Source organism: Schistocerca cancellata, chromosome 2 (assembly GCF_023864275.1).
Source record: "Schistocerca cancellata isolate TAMUIC-IGC-003103 chromosome 2, iqSchCanc2.1, whole genome shotgun sequence".
In the NCBI taxonomy this organism is placed as follows: Eukaryota; Metazoa; Arthropoda; class Insecta; order Orthoptera; family Acrididae; genus Schistocerca; species Schistocerca cancellata.
Window position 1 is genome coordinate 880,671,302 of NC_064627.1, and position 12,559 is coordinate 880,683,860.

General features: G+C 47.1%; 1 protein-coding gene across 1 annotated transcript in view; it reads right to left on the bottom strand.

Annotated features, from left to right (window-relative positions):
- LOC126159513 (uncharacterized) overlaps positions 1-12,559 on the bottom strand; it is a 420,587-nt gene that overhangs the window by 14,670 nt on the left and 393,358 nt on the right. Inside the window, exons 11-13 of the mRNA XM_049916555.1 lie at positions 10,262-10,416; positions 9,988-10,168; positions 5,992-6,005 (exon numbers count right to left, since the gene is read on the bottom strand). Of these exons, the coding sequence (XP_049772512.1) occupies positions 5,992-6,005; positions 9,988-10,168; positions 10,262-10,416 (350 nt within the window). The remainder of the gene's footprint in view (positions 1-5,991; positions 6,006-9,987; positions 10,169-10,261; positions 10,417-12,559) is intronic.

Sequence of the window (12,559 nt, forward strand, 5' to 3'; positions counted from 1 at the left end):
GACCTATGACCTTGTGATCAAATGTTTTCAGTTCCAATTGGAGAGGCACGTCCTTTCGTCTACTAATCGCATGGTTTTGCGGTGCGGTCTCAAAACACAGACACTAAACTTATTACAGAGAACAGAGACGTCAATGTACGAACGGACAGATCATAACTGCGAAAATAAAGCAACTAAACTTTTCACTCGAAGGAGGACTTGAACCAAGGACCTCTCGTACTACAGCTGCTCACGCTAACCATAGGACCACTGCGCTCCTGATCTCACACTGTCCTTGATGTTGCCTGCGATGTTGCCAGGTCACATAGACTAGCCAGTTTGTATATTTTGCTTTTTTTTCATAATTCCACACAACTTCTTCCTGTTTTCTTGATTGATCTGTGTTCAGTTTTTCAAGGCCTATCCACTGTGCCAACTTATAACTAAATCTGAGGGGGGTGCGATGGGGAGGTTCCCTTGTTAGTAGGGTATGCGATCACCACGGACGGCAGCACATGATCTGCAAAGTGCTCCTATGTTGGCCACAAGATACGAAAGGAGTTGTTCTGGTAGTGCTTAGCATCCCTCCACCAGCGCTGCTGACAAAGGCTGGATGATCGTCGGTGCATAGGGACTTGCTGCAATACGTCTCTCCAACACATCTCACAGGTGTGCAATGCAATTTAGGTCTGGGGGTGCGCGCAGATCAGCCCACGTGCCGAATATCCTCTCGTTCGATGAGCTCCTCCACCTGCTCTGTTCGCTGTGGTCGCGCTTTGTCCTCCATAACAATGAAGTCAGGGTCAAATGCACTCCTGAAATGACGCACGTGGTGACGGAGACGCTGACCGCTGAGTATCCATGTTCAACGACGGTCAGTATGCCCATGCTACATTATGCTTCCCAACACCTTATCACCTGGACCACCATAACAATCGTATTCGGTAATGTTCCAGGGTGCGTTACGTGTTCCCACCTCTCGCCATATGAGAATACATTCAGCATTGTCGAACATGATCGTGTTCTTTTGTCCACGTATTGTAACGTGGGCTTGCATAACACTGCATGGGCGTACTGCTTCAGGGGTTCATTCGGCTCTGACTTCATTTTTATGGATGAATATCCGCGACAGCAGCGTACCGCCCAGGTTGAGGAGCTCTTGGAACGAGAGGATATTCGTCGAACAGATTGGTCTGCCCGTTCCCCCCGACTGGTCGAGCACATGTGGGATGCGTTGTGGAGACATACTGTGGGCACGTCCACATTCCCCAGCGACCATCCCACAGTTTTGTACCACGCTGGTGGGGTAATGGAACGCCCTATAAAAATTCCTTGCCAATCTTTTGGTCAGCATGTGAGCTGTCCGTGGTGATAACACATTATATTAAAAACCGTGTCCCGCCTTGTATAAAATTCAGGGGACCATCATAAATCTCGGTGACCTCAGTGTAATTACTGTCATTAAATAAAATAGTTATTGTATATGGGCAACAGCCTTGCCGCAATGGTAACACCGGTTACCGTCAGATCACCGATGTTAAGCGCTGTCGGGCTGGGCTAGCACTTGGATCGGTGACCACCTGGTCTGCCGAGCGCTGTTGGCAAACGGGGTGCACTCAGACCTTGTGAGGTACACGGAGGAGGTACTCGATTACTCGATTGAGAAGTAGCGGCTCCGGACTCGGAAACTGACATACGGCCAGGAGAGCGGTGTGCTCACCACATGCCTCTCCATATCCGCATCCAGTGACGCCTGTGGGCTGCGCATCACAAGACGGTCGGTCGGTACCGTTGAGCCTTCAAGGCCTATTCGGAAGGAGTTTAGTTGTTTTAGTTATTCTACACTCCTGGAAATGGAAAAAAGAACACATTGACACCGGTGTGTCAGACCCACCATACTTGCTCCGGACACTGCGAGAGGGCTGTACAAGCAATGATCACACGCACGGCACAGCGGACACACCAGGAACCGCGGTGTTGGCCGTCGAATGGCGCTAGCTGCGCAGCATTTGTGCACCGCCGCCGTCAGTGTCAGCCAGTTTGCCGTGGCATACGGAGCTCCATCGCAGTCTTTAACACTGGTAGCATGCCGCGACAGCGTGGACGTGAACCGTATGTGCAGTTGACGGACTTTGAGCGAGGGCGTATAGTGGGCATGCGGGAGGCCGGGTGGACGTACCGCCGAATTGCTCAACACGTGGGGCGTGAGGTCTCCACAGTACATCGATGTTGTCGCCAGTGGTCGGCGGAAGGTGCACGTGCCCGTCGACCTGGGACCGGACCGCAGTGACGCAGGGATGCACGCCAAGACCGTAGGATCCTACGCAGTGCCGTAGGGGACCGCACCGCCACTTCCCAGCAAATTAGGGACACTGTTGCTCCTGGGGTATCGGCGAGGACCATTCGCAACCGTCTCCATGAGCTGGGCTACGGTCCCGCACACCGTTAGGCCGTCTTCCGCTCACGCCGCAACATCGTGCAGCCCGCCTCCAGTGGTGTCGCGACAGGCGTGAATGGAGGGACGAATGGAGACGTGTCGTCTTCAGCGATGAGAGTCGCTTCTGCCTTGGTGCCAATGATGGTCGTATGCGTGTTTGGCGCCGTGCAGGTGAGCGCCACAATCAGGACTGCATACGACCGAGGCACACAGGGCCAACACCCGGCATCATGGTGTGGCGAGCGATCTCCTACACTGGCCGTACACCACTGGTGATCGTCGAGGGGACACTGAATAGTGCACGGTACATCCAAACCGTCATCGAACCCATCGTTCTACCATTCCTAGACCGGCAAGGGAACGTGCTGTTCCAACAGGACAATGCACGTCCGCATGTATCCCGTGCCACCCAACGTGCTCTAGAAGGTGTAAGTCAACTACCCTGCTCAGCAAGATCTCCGGATCTGTCCCCCATTGAGCATGTTTGGGACTGGATGAAGCGTCGTCTCACGCGGTCTGCACGTCCAGCACGAACGCTGGTCCAACTGAGGCGCCAGGTGGAAATGGCATGGCAAGCCGTTCCACAGGACCACATCGAGCATCTCTACGATCGTCTCCATGGGAGAATAGCAGCTTGCATTGCTGCGAAAGGTGGATATACACTGTACTAGTGCCGACATTGTGCATGCTCTGTTGCCTGTGTCTATGTGCCTGTGGTTCTGTCAGTGTGATCATGTGATGTATGTGACCCCAGGAATGTGTCAATAAAGTTTTCCCTTCCTGGGACAATGAATTCACGGTGTTCTTATTTCAATTTCCAGGAGTGTATTTTCTCAACGCGTATTTCTTACAGTTACCTTCCGTGCAACACTGTAGCAGTTCTTTCCATGTATGGTCCAAGTTTCATCGGGGCATGTTACTTGATACTGACACGCCATGCGAATTTTTTTCACACTATTGCGCAGGAAGACCTGCCACTATGGTTGCTGTCACAAACTTTCTTCAGGCCCTTTCTAGATTAGTCCCGCAAGCTGCTTTCGTTTTCCCAACAATTTCAAGATCCCCTCTGCCGAAATCTGGTTTTGCAAAACACAACCATCATATCATAAGCCTACGTTTTAAATTATTATTCATATAGTCTTTAGTTCTCACTTCACACAAGCACTATTGTGTACTGAAGTCCGCTGAGTGCCAGCCGCTAGGCGCTTCAGTTCGGAACCTCGCTGCTGTTGCGTTCGCAGGTTAGAATCCTGCCTCGGGCATGGATATGTGTGATGTCCTTAGGTTAGTTAGGTTTAGGTAGTTCTAGGTCTAGGGGACTGATAACCTCAGATGTTAAGTTCCATAGTGCTTAGAGCCAGCTGAACCATTTTGAAGTCCATCGAGTTGCGCGGCCTGACAAAACTCGCTATCCACACCCTGGTGCCGAGTGTTGCACAGAGCCGAAGATAACACTTCTTTCACGCTTGAAATCGCATAAGATGTTACACGAATGTTGCCGGTAGAAGCCGAAGTGTTCACACAAAAAAGTGTGTCTTCAAGCGGTTATTAAGTCTGCTGTTGTTCACTTCACAGCTACCGCGGCCCACTGACGAAGTCACTTCGACAAGAATGTGGATTATGACTTGGTGGAAAGAGCGTGTGAGTGTTTTCATTGAACAATATCAAGTGGAGCAATGTCATTTTGCTATCAGAAGTTGAGATTATCATAAAAGGAACAAACTGTACACAGCATTAAACGAAATATGCCGTACACTAACAGACAGTAGGCCGCAGACAACTGGAAGAAATAAAAAAGAAAACGAAAACTCTGCGTTTACAGTATTGATGAGAAAGAAATGTCACATAGACTTCAGATAGAGGAAGTGTTGTGGATGTTTAGTTACCAAAAGTACAGTTTTTCAACAGCTTTTGATTCACCAGTGGCTTGGAATCGTAAACTAGCTGACAACTTCTCAGAAGAAGCTTCGTTAATTTGTATTTCACGAGGTCCAGTGGCTATCGATACTTATGCTAACTCTTCAGTAACTAATTTCGAAACGAGTACTCTAAAGGCAGCTATTTTCGAGAAAAAGTTTAAGCTTCTCCTCTCATCTTTTCGTGCAATTCTTTGACTCAAAATGACAATTTTATTCTTTTCTACGTCGGTATCTACTTGATCAAACAGCAATTCACACAAACGTGCCTGGGAGAGTGTTCATCGAACCACCTCCAGACTCTTCCTCTGCCGTTGCATTCCAGAACAGCACGCATGAAAAAGAAGCTTTGTGTAAGCAGTCTCTTTAGTCGATCTACTGCATCTTGTAAGTGTTCTACCAATAAAACGCACTCTTTACTTCGCCTTCTCCACAACATTTTCTGCATGATGGTTCCAGTTTCAGTTTTTCGTAATTGCTATCTTTAAGGATTCAAATGAATTAATTTTGAGTGATTTATAGTGTAACCGAAAATTAAGGGTATTCCTTTTGGTACTCATATGGAAGACCTAAGTGTTGTTCATGAGGCAGCTTGGGACATTCAGTATGTAATGCAACACATTTTTTTATGAAAGCAGGTAGTTTTATTCAGGATACTAATACACCATATTATTCTCCACGCTTTTGGTTAGGAACACCTGCTGTCAGCATAATCTCCGTTTATTGCGACGCCCCTTACGTCATCTTAGAGGGAGGGCAGGTTCGCTCGCATGGAACCCTTTCACTTGGAGACGTCGGAGCCGACGTCTTGCTACATCAATCATCTCCCACGTAACGCGCAACAAATTGGGCACAGACGGTCCTTCGTTGCTCTTTGTGGTGTTCTGTTAGGCGGTGGGGAATCCAGCGGGGAAACACCTTCGAGTACCCCGACTGGTGGACGAGAGTGTCAGCGCTACCAACAGAGACATCCAGTTGTGTATCGAGGTGTTTCTGACTCGTCGATCACTTCGAATGAGAGTGTCTGTTCGTTGCAACACTGCAAGGGTCAAAAGTAAGAGCGGCCGGCCGGCAGGCAGAGGATCGGAGAGATTTGCGCAGCATTGTACGGATGATGACAGACGCCTCGCCCAACGACTCACCATGCTATTGTTCCTTACCAGGTCTCCGTATACATTCTACAAGTGCTTAACAATATCTGCCAAACGAAACTCAATGACAGCTCTCTACTTGCAATACACCTACGCTACATACGTCACATAGCAGAACTACGTGAAACTTTAGGGACTGGACCAGGATTGTTTCACGATGTCCCACAACAGATTCCGCATATTTTCAACCGAAATTGGGCACGAAAAGGAAGGATGTGTTACTAATTGAAAGCCCCTCGTATTGAAGCGATCACAGAGAAAGTAAATCCCGCTAATTTCCTTTCGTGACTCAAAGACACTCTCTGCTTTCACTGGCTACTGCTGTGGATTTCGTGCTGCGTCTCACCGCATGCGACTTTTCTCATTTGCATTAGTGCTGGCTTTGCTGTACATTTTATGGAATGTGTAAACGGGCACTTAATGCGCTGGAGTGCAAGTACGAGGCGCATCTGACCGGTCGCTTAACTGCACACCTCCACACTTCGCGAGGTTGCGCTCGTGAGGATACTTGCTCGCGGAACTCTGTGGTTCATGCTGAATCATGCACTTAAATGTGACAACACCACTAGTAGTAAGAATAGTGAAACGCACGTAAGTTGTAACTAATTCCCACTCACGCTGTGATGATACTGGTTTGTCACATGTCGTTAAGTGACAATGTATGGTTCAAACGGCTCTGAGCACTATGGGACTTAACTTCTGAGGTCATCAGTCCCCTAGAACTTAGAACTACTTAAACCTAACTAACCTCAGGACATCAGACACACACATCCATGCCCGAGGCAGGATTCGAACCTGCGACCGTAGCGGTCGCACGGTTCTAGACTGTAGCGCCTAGAACCGCTCGGCCACCCTGGCCGGCGTGACAATGTACACATGCGATCATTTTATGTTGCATTCTCATAAACTTTCTGAGCGGAAGAGTGAGACCTGCGAATTCTTTACTTAAGTTCATGTTTCTTCCAGTTGATGAAACGTGGTGAGATATGCCACCTTTACATTGTAGGCAGTGGGTAGACAATAGCGGAAATCCGGGAGGTTTCCTACCAGGAATACCCAAAGACAGTGGTCGTGCAAGTAACCGAGCTGTATTTACACGCCCAGATATCGTTCTGCCAGTAATAAGGCGAGGGCCAGTACACTGTCAACTTTTACTTTGTTCACAGAGAATACGAAAAGCGCTAGAGGAGAAAATTCTGCAAGCTTTGCCTGCACGCTGGAAGAGAGAGGGAGCTTTTCGGTTGCCACTGTGGCAAACCTTGCGATTTCCTCGCCGTCTATGGTATGTGTAAGAAGTGTGTGAGAGGCAGAACTCAGTTTTCCATTTTGGGGCAAGCACACAGCGCGGTTTGCGTCTTGTCGTTGGAGAGTCTCTGTTTCGTGCCCTGTTCAGCTTGCCGCTCCTTTAGTTGTTTTGGAGTAAGTGTCGCGTTTAGCATTTACATTCTTTGCAACGCGTAGCTCAAAATCTGCGAGTCAGTTTCGCAACTTGTGACTGGTCTTTGTCGTTAGCTCTCTATCATACTCGGATAAAAAGTCGCAAAATCGGGACTCATCTGTCGATGCTATCTAGTGCTTTTCGTGTGGTGCCCAGACCTTGGAAAGTGATTTGCATCCCTTCCGGAAAGCATTAGGGTGTCTTCTGCACAGATACAGTTTTTATGAATCTGTATATTAGCACTCTGGTGATTCAGATGAATCTCAACAGTTATGCATTTTACTGTTTACATTATTTGATGAAAGCAGTTGTGAATCAGTCCAGCTTGTGCAGTACAGACTGAGACAAAATAAATTAATCTTTTTAAGATAATTTTTTCTCATGTCATCGTTTCCTCCCTTAACGTTCTGATGAGGCGACCCTTTTCAATAAAAATAAATATCATCAGAGGATTCTAGCTCATTGACCCGAAGTCTCACTTTGACGGTGCCTCTAATGTAATTCAGGTGCCATTATTAGAGACATTTTCTGTTCTTTTAATCCAGGAAGTTAGATGGGTCCTTTTTAATTACATGAATTGAATTAAACGTTGTCTTGTGGATAGTGAAACTTCACCTGCATTAGTGTGTAGGAGCGTGAATAATTATCGATTTAACATTTTTACGATTGTGTTGCATTCTATCTTACATACACTGAGATGACGAAAGTCATAAGATACCTCGTAAGGTTGAATGGAGCCTCTGTTTACCTGGAGCAGTTCGTAACCCGACGTGGCAAGAACTCAACAAGTCGTTAGAAGTCCCCACCAGAGCTACTGAGTCATGCTGCCCATAATCGTGAAGGATTTTGTGCACGAACTGGCCTCTCGATTAAGTCCCATAAATGTTCGATGGGATTCACGTCGGGCGAACTGGGTGACAGAATGATTCCGTGGAATTGTCCAGAATGTTCTTCAAACAAGTCACGAACAACCTGTGACTTGGCACATTGTCATCGATAAGAGTTCCATCGTTCTTTGGGAACATGTTGTCAATGAATGGTTGCAAATGGTCTCCAACCAGTCGAACCTAAGCATTTCCAGTCAGTGCCCCAGTCCATTCCTTTAAACACAGTCCAAAACTTTATGGAGCCACCACCAGCTCGCACAGTGTCTTTGTTGACAATCTGTGTACATCGCTTCGTGCGGTCGGCGCTTGTGTCGGCGCTACACTCGAACCCTAAAATCAGCTCTTACCAACTGAAATCGGGACTCATCTGACGAAGCCAGGATTTGGTTGGGTTGATTTGGTGGAAGAGACCAAACAGCGAGGTCATCGGTCTCACTGTATTAGGGAAGGATGGGAAAGGAAGTCGACCGTGCCCTTTCAAAGGAACCATCCGGCATTTGCCTGAAGCGATTTAGGGAAACCACGGAAAACCTAAATCATGATGGCCGGACGCGAGATTGAACCGTCGTCCTCCCGAATGCGAGTCCAGTGTAGGCCACGATTTTCCAGTAGGGTACAACCGATATGGTCTTGAGCCCAGGCGATGTCGTGCAGTTAGCAAAGGCACTTAAGTGGGGCGTCAGCTGTCATGGCCCATTAACGCCAGATTTCGTCTAATTACACTAACCGATACGTTCGTCGTACGTCCCACATTGATTTCTGTGCTTATTTTACGTAGTCTTGCTTGTCTCTGAGCACTGACAAACGCCGCTGCTCCCGGTCGTTAAGTGAAGGCTACTGGCTACTGCGTTGTCGGTAGTGAGAGGTAATGCCTCACATGTGGTATTCTCCGCACACTCATGACTCTTTCGATATAGGTATATTGAATTCCCTTAAGATTTACGAAATTAAATGTCCCTTGCATCTAGCTCTAACTACTGTTACGCCATCAGACTCTGTTAATTCCCGTCGTGCGACCATAATTACCTCGGAAATCTTTTTCACGTGACTACTCCGCCAATGCACTAACCTTTCATACTTTGGGTATGCGATTCAACCGCCGTCTGTATATGTGCGTATCGCTATAGCACGATTTTGTGACGTCACTTGTAATGGTTCTTTATTTACGTAACCATTACGGCACTCCAACCCCAGTTCTCGATACCAGTAATATCGTACTACTTTTCTGCGAAGTAAGAGACATATTTTTGTGACAATATTCACATTTGGTTTTATTAATGTATAGATACTCCGATGTATCGATATGTTACAGTGATATGGTTCTTGTGTGTATTCATTTCTGTGAGACTGTCATTATCTTGGACTTACTTGTAACCATTTTGGCGCGAATGCGCACAGAGCAGTCTTTGTTTCACTTTGCAGAAGTTAAGTTCTTATTTCGCTATGTAAAAGAACAGCCAAGTCTTGTGTTTGGTTAAAGTGGAAATTAAATATATGAAGATTGATACAAAAGTGTTGGCTTGATGATGTGACAATTAAGAGGAAGTATGTGTAAATTTACAAGAAGTTTAATAAAAATGTGGATCGTGAATACCAAGTCAAAAATTATTTCTACCATACCACTGTTCTGATCTGGGATTGTTCGATCATTAAGAATATCCTGAAAAACGCATTTGTTGGGTCATCAAATATTGCCAAAATACAGATCTGGACCTTCTAGCAGTCAAAGTGGAATCATCCTGGAATCAACAAGATGAGCCATAACAACTTCGACGAAATCTACATGGGAATCCATTCAAGTTAAGTGCCAGAATTAATGAATTTTTTGCAGTGACTTCATAATTTCCATTCTGACGATATCAGCCACAGCCAATAACTTTGTTATTGCCCGATAAAGCAAACATATGCTGCGTGAGCAACATTATTAATTTGATTTCTAAGCTACTTTGCAAGTGGTGGTATTGTTAGACACTGCAGAGTCGCTTGTTTGGTCATTTGTGTGCTGAGTTTGCGAGTGTGCCAGACAACTTGCGCAAACGACTTCTGAACCCAGGTCGGCTCACACACGGTACAACAAGTACGACAAGAGACGTGAACATTACAACACGTCACCGGAACCACAGTATCCAGATATTGAGTCGGCCATTCCGGGTTTCAGATGCGATGTGCAGGAGCGTACCTGCGGCGTGCGGCTTGTCGGCGGCGCTGACGTTGGCGCCCCTGTGGTCCGGCGGGTCGTTGATGGAACGCTCGCCGTACGGCACGCCGCCCCCAGGCGGCTGCGGCGTCGCCCATCTGTTGCCGGAGGAGGCGCCGAAGGGCTTTTCGAAGTTGTAGTGCGGGTCGAAGGGCCGCGTGCGCTGCGGCGGCACGGGCAGTGGAGGCGGCGGGGGTGGCAGCGGGCGGTGGCGCAGCGGCGGGTAGGCGGGCGGCGGGCTCCACGCCGGGGACACCTGCACGTCGGGGTGCGGCGCGCGCGCCGGCCCGTACGGCGACATCGTGTTGGGGAAGCTCTCGCGCGACGACTTGTTCAGCTTCTCGGGAAGCACGCGGTTCCAGAAGTCCGTGTAGCGCCGCCGGTACTGCTTGCCCACCGACAGCCGATCGTCTGAAAACCGAGCAGTTAGTTCTGTAGCACACTTACTGTTACAAGAGGTTGGCTTTTGGGGATATAAAATGTAGACTGCCAATGGCACGGAAAGCGTTTCTGAAGAAGAGAAATTTGTTAATATCGAATATAGATTTAATGGTCAGGAAGTCGTTTATCTACATCTACATCCATACTCCGCAAGCCACCTGACGGTGTGTGGCGGAAGGTACCTTGAGTACCTCTATCGGTTCTTCCTTCTATTCCAGTCTCGTATTGTTCGTGGAAAGAAGGATTGTCGGTATGCTTCTGTGTGGGCTCTAATCTCTCTAATTTTATCCTTATGGTCTCTTCGTGAGATATATGTAGGAGGGAGCAATATACTGCTTGACTCCTCGGTGAAGGTATGTTCTCGAAACTTCAACAACAGCCCGTACCGAGCTACTGGGCGTCTCTCCTGCAGAGTCTTTCACTGGAGATTATCTATCATCTCCGTAACGCATTCGCGATTACTAAATGATCCTGTAACGAAGCGCGCTGCTCTCCGTTGGATCTTCTCTATCTCTTCTATTAACCCTATGTGGTACGGATCCCACACTGCTGAGCAGTATTCTAGCAGTGGGAGAACAAGTGTACTGTAACCTACTTCCTTTGTTTTCGGATTGCATTTCTTTAGGATTCTTCCAATGAATCTCAGTCTGGCATCTGCTTTACCCACGATCAACTTTATATGATCATTCCATTTTAAATCACTCCTAATGCGTACTCCCAGATAATTTATGGAATTAACTGCTTCCAGTTGCTGACCTGCTATTTTGTAGCTCAATGATAAGGGCTCTATCTTTCTATGTATTCGCAGCACATTACACTTGTCTATATTGAGATTCAATTGCCATTCCCTGCACCATGTGTCAATTCGCTGCAGATCCTCCTGCATTTCAGTACAATTTTCCATTGTTTCAACCTCTCGATATACCACAGCTTCATCCACAAAAAGCCTCAGTGAACTTCCGATGTCATCCACAAGGTCATTTATGTATATTGTGAATAGCAACTGTCCTACGACACTCCCCTCCGGCACACCTGAAATCACTCTTACTTCAGAAGACTTCCCTCCATTAAGAATGACATGCTGCGTTCTGTTATGGACTGTAGCCATGTATGGAAGTGAAACATGGACGATAAATAGTTTGGACAAGAAGAGAATTGAACCTTTCGAAATGTGGTGCTACAGAAGAATGCTGAAGATTAGATGGGTAGATCACATAACTGATGAAGAGGTATTGAATGGGATTGGAAATAAAAGAAGTTCGTGGCACAACTTGACTAGTAGAAGGGATCGGTTGGTAGGACATGTTCTGAGCCATCAAGGGATCACCAATTTAGTACTGGAGGGCAGCGTGGAGGGTAAAAATCGTAGGGGGAGACCAAGAAATGAATACACTAAACAGATTCAGAAGGATGTAGGTTGCAGTAGGTACTGGGAGGTGTAGAAGCTTGTACAGGATAGTTTAGCATGGTGAGCTGCATCAAACCAGTCTCAGGACTGAACACAATAACAACAACAACAACAACAATTTTTTTTTATCATTCGACATGCCGTAAGTATCTTATACTGCAGATATACACTGCCGGAAAAAACAGTACATTTAGAATATTCCAATTCACTCAAGATTTGTCATTGCAACACCAGACGTGGAAAACATGAAATGATCACATGTAAGGATCGACAGCACTGTTGGGGTGGCCGAGCGGTTCTAGGCGCTTCAGTCTGGAACTGCGATACCACTACTGTCGCAGGTTCGAATCCTACCTCGGGCATGGATGTGTGTTAGTTTTAAGTAGTTCTTACGGGACTTATGACCTCAGCAATTAAGTCCATACTGCTCAGAGCCATTTAAACCATTTGATCAACACAAGCGGTTCTGAGGTGCCGGATATCGACTCATGCTAAAACACCCATTTTAGTACACGGTGCAGCCTTCACAGGCGTCAGGGCAGCGGATGACTCTTGCATCCAGTCGATCGTACAGACGGATAATGCTGTCATGCGTTCAAATGGTTCAAATGGCTCTAAGCACTAAGGGACTTAACTTCTAGGGTCATCAGTCATCTAGAACGTAGAACTACTTAAACCTAACTAACCTAAGGACATCGCACACAT